General features: G+C 32.7%; 1 protein-coding gene across 1 annotated transcript; it reads left to right on the plus strand.

Moving 5' to 3' along the window:
• Positions 1–5,981: 5,981 nt before the first annotated feature.
• On the plus strand, positions 5,982–7,758 carry LOC139893642 (uncharacterized). Its single transcript, XM_071876820.1, has 4 exons — positions 5,982–6,517; positions 6,622–6,789; positions 6,871–7,351; positions 7,626–7,758. Exons 1-3 carry the CDS (start codon positions 6,080–6,082, stop codon positions 7,159–7,161), a joined length of 897 nt encoding a protein of 298 aa, XP_071732921.1. The 5' UTR covers positions 5,982–6,079; the 3' UTR covers positions 7,162–7,351; positions 7,626–7,758.
• Positions 7,759–8,185: the final 427 nt, after the last annotated feature.

The following is an 8,185-nucleotide window of genomic DNA, read 5'->3' on the forward strand; positions in this document are numbered from 1 at the left end:
GCGCGCCACATTTTGGAGCGGCGCTCCATGTCATTTTTTTGCTGAAATGAGCTGAAAAACTTAATACAAACACCAAAACTCGAATCGGACCAAACCCTTTCACTCGTTTACATCGAAAATCACCCAAAACCATCAAATAACTTCAAAATTAACCTCCTTGGTCTTGGAACTCAAACTTTTCACAACTTTCACCGAAATAATTCCAAATCGTATCCAAAAGGACCAAAATGTACCCGATATCACTAAGGAAAATGCGTATAAAATATGCGATATCAAACATAATGATTCACAGATCATAACGTCATCATGTGCCATGTTACACAACTCTTACATTCTACCCAATCTCCAAACATATTAAGAACATATCTCCTTGATAATTCTATCTTTTCGGACATTCTGGTAACTTACCAAATCAAGATCGTGCAATTACTATTTCCTTCTTAGAACATTAACTATGTTTATTTCAAAATCCATACCTACAAATTCCGGACCATTATTCGCTTGACTCGAAGTCGGGAAGAGGAAACAGAAGTATGGAACTGTTGAATATAAAAGAAAATATAAAGCTCGACAACAACAAATAAATTACAAACCGTGTATATCAATACGTATTGCAAAGTAAAGGCACGGGAGAATTAACAATACTATAACCCCAAGGTAATAGTAGAAATAAATAAAATCCTCCGGAGGTAGATGAAAAAGAAGAATGACAGAGATGAAAGTTAAGAGTATATCCAGGATCAGTACTGGATGAAGCATACTGATAAATGTTTTAAAGTATGAATTAACAGAGGAAGAATAGAAGGTATGAGTTGTAAGGAAATGAAGGGAGGTGGATTTATAGTAAAAGATCCGACAGAGCAATCAAAATAGATGATCGCATTTAAAGCGAATTCTAATTTCCTTGATTATCGAAGAATCAAATCTCATTATGAAGATTTTACTCTAAATCTCTTGAACTTGGAAATCAATCCTATCTACGTCAAAAGATATGACGAATCTATACCTACTCATTTCACCCTTTGGTGATAGCCTCACTCGTACTCTTCACAAAAATCAAATTGCTTTATCAATATTACTTGATGATAATAAAACTCTAATTTCCAACTCGTATACGTCATGAAAACATACTTATTGTCAACCATGACCATCCTATTCAAATTTCGGGACGAAATTTATTTAACGGGTAGGTACTGTAACGACCCGGATTTTTCCAATCGTTTTATACTTATGAGATTAATATTTACATAAATTAAACCTTACCAACATGATAAGCAATCCAAATTGTTGAGACTTGTGTTTTTGAAAAGAGTTTTACACAACGTTTGACCGTCCAATTTGACCGATGATATCACGAACTATATAACATACGATAATTATACGTTTGTGTATATATATGTATTTATATATATTTAACATGATCTAAGGATGGTTTAACATCTCATTGTGTACTAATGACAATGAGTTATAAGTATATTTTGAAACTACTAACTTAAGTTTTTAAAACGATAACTATACGTAACATTCTTTGATATATATACTTATAACCTATAATGCTTATACATGTATCGTATATATAATGTATTTAATCACTTTTTAAGGATTTAAATACATAAAACAATATAAGTATATTCATAAAAGATAGCTATATTTGAATTCTCATTCTGTTTCCTCAAGATTTATATACATATATCTAGGGTATATGTACCCGTATCATACCCAACTTCTATATGTATTTACTATTGGTATAAACACATCAAATCAACATCCTAATCAACATTATTACTGCCCTAGATATGAGGTAACTAGGATTTGTCAAGTAGCATGAATTATTAGTAAGAAAACAAAATTAGGAATCCTTTTCTTTCTTTATAAACTAAAAACGTTTTTATGAATGAACACCATTTCTTCACTCCATTTTCTCATACCTACACCCTCATTTCTCTCTCAAAATACTCCTAACTTCATATTTGATCATCTCCAAGCATTTTCTCCATCATTTAGCTTCAATTACAAGCCTTAAACACCATAAGAAAACTCTTTCAAGAACATATCAAAATAACCACCCATTTGAAGAAGTATACTTCCACTTTTGATCTAACTCCACCACTCTTTGATTCCAAGATTTTTTTCTTATCTCTTACAGTAACTTTGTCCAAGTAACTTGAGGTAGTAACCTTGTTCATAATCTTGTTCGATTCATAATTATATAGCTATCTTATTTTATGTTGTAAAATTTTAACAACAAGAACATAGTTTGAATGATTTCAAACTTGTTTGCAAACTAAATAGATCCTTCTAACTTAACTTTTAAAACACTTCAAGACCTGTAATATAAAATAATGATATGCTAACTTAACAAGATATAACTTGGTTTTACAAAGAACACCTTAAAAACTGAATCTACGTCGTCGGAGTGCAACCGGGGGCTGTGTTGGGTTGGATAATTAAAAACCATCTTGAACTTTGAATTGGAAGTTCATGTTCTGGAAAAATGATATTTCTTATGAATATGTTAACACATAAAAATTTCATGGTTTAACTCAAAGTGTAAGTATTTTTAGAAAAATGATCATTAAATGTTATTTTTATGATGGAAAATGATCACTTTCATAAGTTTTACCAAAGTTTGACCTATAACCTGTGATTTCGAATACAAACTAAGGTATTTTCAGTTCGTATTCTTAAAATTTGACTCGATCCAAGGAAGTGGCAAGTTGAACCAACAAAAACGGAGTTGTAATGAAGAAACTACGACTAAAACAAGATTGGGTATCCGAAGCTAGTTTAGCTACGAAAATATTTGGAGATAAAGTAAATTAATCATATATTTTCTAATTAATATGATATTTTATATATAATTACTTATGATTTGATTTTATATATTTCCGGACCACCCGTAAACAACACGAGAAGATTAATCATAAGACCTCATGATTGTACGCAACACGTCATTTGACAACACGGTACTTTATGTACGCAACACGTCATTTGACAACATGGTACCATGGGTCGAGATTAATTCTGATCAATACGAATATGATGGGGTCTTTATTTATTTTATTGAGCAACTAATTGTGGACCACTAACATCGGACTGCTAACTACGGACTAAGAAAATATTAAAAGTATTATAAGTATATATACATATATGTAACGATTACTTGAAAAGAAAATATGTTGATATATTATATATATATATATATGGTTAGGTTCGTGATATCTATCGGAGACCAAGTCGAGTTAAATACTTCAAGGAAAAAGTGAGTATATAGTCCCACTTTTAAACTCTAAATATTTCGGGATGAGAATACATGCATTTTATGATTTACGTTATGGACACAAGTGATTAAAAATATATATTCTACGTTGAGTTGTACCACTGGCATACTTCCCTGTAACTTGGTAACTACTATTTACATGAGGAATTGTAAACGCGAATCCTGTTGATAGATCTATCGGGCCTGACAACCCCAACCGGACTGGACGACCAATATTCAACGGTTGCACAGTACTTCGTTTCGGTGACTACACTTGGTACGGTGTAGTAAGATTTCATAATAAAGGGAATATGCGACGTTGATTAAATGTTAAGTATGGTTATCAAGTGCTCAACAACTTAGAATATTTTTATTAAAACGTTTATGTATATGAAATCTTGTGGTCTATATTTATAACGCTGCTAGCATTAAACCTATATCTCACCAACTTTATGTTGACGTTTAAAGCATGTTTATTCTCAGGTTCCTAGAAGTCTTCCGCTGTTTGAATATATGTTAGAGAAACCATGTGCATGGAGTCATACATGTTTTATTCGAGGAAGCATTGCATTCACAAAATCATCACCGTGTATTTATTTTGACTGCATTGTCAACGGAAGTATTCTTGTAAACTGTTATTTACGGTGATTGTCTATATGTAGAAATCATCAGATGTCGAAAACATTGAATTTTAAATATTCATTTATGGTATATCTTTTCAAAAGAATGCAATGTTTATAAAACGTATCATATAGAGGTCAAATGACTCGCGATGTAATCATATGTTATTGTATTCGTCCATATGGATTGGGTCGGGTCGTTTCATGATATATTGGTTCGGCCAGTTAGTAAAGAAAAGAAGAGGTGGCCGAAAAATGCTATTACAATTATTGCTTTAAATAAAAAAAAAAAAAAAAAGAGACGGATCAAAGATGGATATAAATAAAGCTAGTTGTATGCAATTGGGTACTTTTCCTTGTTTTGGCCGACATCCACTAAGAATATTGTCCCATTTGATTATTAAAGGAAAAAAAAGGAATGAAAGGGAGTCAAGATGGGGTATCAAACTTTTCGCATGTTCCTGAGTGTGTAGTTATTGGGCTTTTAAATTCAATAGGTGGGTTTGATGTAAATATCGGGCTTATTAATAATATTAGTGGGCCGTGATCATAGGTGGGCTGTGTCCTTAATCCTGTTGGGCCAAGAAACCACTTACGTTTGCTGTTGGTGAACGAAAACATTTTTATGATAGTTGTAAGGATGATGCTGATTCTTTATGATGATGCGTATAAAAATTATGATGATGTACTGATCGAATATATAGGTCATGTTTGACGACAAGCTTTTTGAAGCTTTTTGCAGCTTTTAACTTTTAGTTTTTAAGAAAAAGCTCCTATTAAATAAAAACTTCGTTTGGATAAACTAGTTTAGAGCTTTTTGATGGTAAGAAAAAGCTTCATTAAGCTCTAATTACAAACGCTAATGAGACTAGCGTTTCAAGCAAAATGGGCTTTTTGATTTCTAAATCACTGTACTACCCTTTCATTTATTTGAAATCTACCAAACTTATATATTTACTCCACGTTATACAATTACAATTGCAAACGGACACCTATCGCCCAAGATTAATAATTACTCGTATATAGTATGATATAATTGGTTAACTGTAATCTTTGTTTTACTTGTACTTATGAGATTTGAGTCACAATTATTAGTATTATATCGTTGGTGTATGCATGCTTCATCAATGCGTTAGTCTTGTATAATCATATTCTAATATATGATATATAATATTGTATGATCTTGTGATTTTAGATCGATGAATTTACGTTATCAGTTGATGGTTATATACTAACACAATTGTCTATAATGAATTATTGAAAGTTAACTACAAAAATAATAGAAATCAAAATTCACATAGATATGTTGATTTAGCATTAAATGTTTTTTTCTAGTGTCCATTTTTGTCATTTTACTTATTTTATAACAGCTCCAGCTACTTTGCCAAACAATTAAATACATTTAAAAAGCTTCAGCTAAACGTTTTCAGCTAAACGCTTGCAGCTTTCAGCTAGTTTTGCCAAACATACCCATAATAGATGTTAAACGAGCGAGGAGGGTAATGTTAAGCCCCAGCTGTATTAACTTATTAACATGCGCTTTTCTAGCATCAATGAGCTAAAAATATCAGAAGTGTTTGACAATTGAAAACAACTTGTTGCATTATCTAAATGCAATAAGCTAAAAAGTGACCTGAAAAGCTAAGCCAAAACACACCCTAAATAATCTATACAGATCATGTTTTATTCCCCCAATTAAGATATTATAAGACTTATGTCTCCTTTTTTTTTTTTTTTTTTATGTGTAATATACTATTTAATTTGTAAAACAAAATGATGTTTCATTTTATTTGTACTGGTTATTATGGCAGCTTATATGTCTATACTTATACTGTCTTATGTTTAGAATATGAAATTGGCTCGTGGGACACATAAAGCATCCAAAGTTGGGTTGGAGGATGTTATTAACAGCATGCCAGATAACGTGGTTACTAATATTTTGGATCGTTTGCCCATTCAGTATGCAGTGAGGACTGCTATCTTGTCAAGAAACTGGAGGTTTAAATGGACTCTGCTCACTCACCTCGTGCTTGATAATATGTTCTACGAGTATTTGGTGCGACTAGGAATCGAGAATTGGTATGATGCGAGGAATATAATAAGTAGACTTCTTCTTCATCTTAAAGGTCCCATAACAAAATTTGTCCTCTATATACCAAATAACAAGGTATTAGATATTGAGGATATAAATAGTTGGATCATGTTCTTGTCGAGAAAGGGAGTAAAAGAGTTTACGCTTAAAAATATGCATAAAACAACTTTGAAGTTGTCTACCCATATTTTCTCTTGCGTGGAGTTGGAAAGTTTGACACTTCATAACTGTTCTGTGTATTCCCCACCCACTTTTTGTGGTTTACCAAATCTTTTGTGCTTGGACCTGTATCAGGTAGCATTTGAAAACAAAAGTTTTGGAGAAATTATCACTCAAAGTCCTTTACTTGAGATTCTGAAATTCAATCGTCATGATCGTATTGGAAAAATAAAACTAGTTGAGATTGCCAAACTTAAAAATCTCCAAAATTTGTTCTTGCCATTGTGTATGCTTGACCAAACAGTAATCACAACTTTTTTAATTCTTGACCTTGGGAAATATCTTCCAAATCTTCAAGTGCTCTTTTTGGATTTCCAGAACTGCATGGTAAGGCTAAGTAGTTGGGTATCTTGAATCATCTTTATACTTCTTATTTAATTACATCGATCTTTCTAAAGTTCTAATGCACAACTTTTCTTATTTAATTACAGTTCTTTGGAAACTTTAGAAATTCAGTTGGTAAAAAGCAGGTCTCCACCTCATTTCCCTGCCTCAAGAGTCTTACATTACACCAAATAGATTTTAGCTTTGACCATAATTTATCGTTTGCTGTTGATCTGATTTGGTTTTCTCCCAAATTGCAGACCCTTGGGATTACAGTAAGTGAACATATATGTATCGTATACTCATCGATCAGCCTCATAGCTGTGCATCTTAGTAGTATTATTTATTTTTGGTAGGCTAAACGTGCTGTCACACCATCTGCATTTCTTTCTTCGGAGTTAAGTCACATCAGAATGGGGCTGGCACAACTACGGAATGTGGTGTTACAATCTTTTCAAGGTTCAGAGAATGAAATATTGTTGGTAAAGAAATTACTTGCAGGTTCACCCTCGTTAAAGAAAATTGCTATTCATCCTGAGTCATCCAAAGTGTTTAGTGGTGAGAATGGAAGGTTAATGGTTGCTACAAAGTTGTTAAAATTCCATCGAGCCTCACCCAGTGCTGAAGTAGATATCTACTGGTCTTAGTATTCTGCACATGTGTACGTTCATAGTTTGTGTAAATTTGGTTCGTCTATTTTGTGTTGAAATGGCTCTAGGAGGATTAGATATGTGATCAGTAGTCTAATATGATGCAAGGGGATAAGGTTTTGGTTTTTGCAGTCACCCGCAGTGCAGTCATGCCATTAATTAGTAAGTGTGTCAAATTGTAACTTAGGCATACAGGGGCGGAGCCAGGATTCGGAGATAAGGGAGGCTTACTTGATTAATAGATAACTATGATAAAAAAAACTCTATCCATTTTCTTAACAAAGTTGTATTCACACATCGATAGTTAGATATTTAGACGAATAATTAAAAATTAAATTAGCTTGAATTGAGGGTGGCTTAGGTAAAATAATTAATCAAATCCTATTAATTTTTCATTGCGGTTGGGCTCATTGAGGGAGGCTCAGCACCCCTCCGTCCCCTCCCTGTCTCCGCTACTGTAGGCATATATCTGAATGGTTTATGCAGTCATGCCACTAGTAAGTGTTTGTTACAGTACTATTTTGTGATTGTAAGTTTGTAACTTGTACTGGTATAAGCATATATCTAATATGGTCTTAACTTCTATATCTACACGTCTTAACATGTATTTTCATCTACGTGGCAATATATTTTCTGTTATGTCTCTTGTGACTCGCTGCGTGATATTGGAAATGTACTTTGCGACTAGGAACCCAGATTCTCTTGATTAAAAAAATGGCATCTGGATAAAGTTTCTTACATTTACATGACCAAAAGGCTAAAAATAAATTATGGTGCATTTCGTTCGTAGAATTTGGAGTGAATTACTTTTATGGGTTTCATCATATATCTCATTATTAAATTCTAAAATCTAAATCGCATACTTACACACTTAAAATGGTATCACATGTAGCTATTTTAATCAATTTAATGCACATATATATACCCACTTAAATTGCATAATCTCTCTCACACACACACACATATTAATCAAGTAAATGCACTCAATAAGTGAAGCACCATCTCCACCCAAGTGGTGGCC

This window comes from Rutidosis leptorrhynchoides, chromosome 2, assembly GCF_046630445.1.
Source record: "Rutidosis leptorrhynchoides isolate AG116_Rl617_1_P2 chromosome 2, CSIRO_AGI_Rlap_v1, whole genome shotgun sequence".
NCBI classification, from domain to species: domain Eukaryota; kingdom Viridiplantae; phylum Streptophyta; class Magnoliopsida; order Asterales; family Asteraceae; genus Rutidosis; species Rutidosis leptorrhynchoides.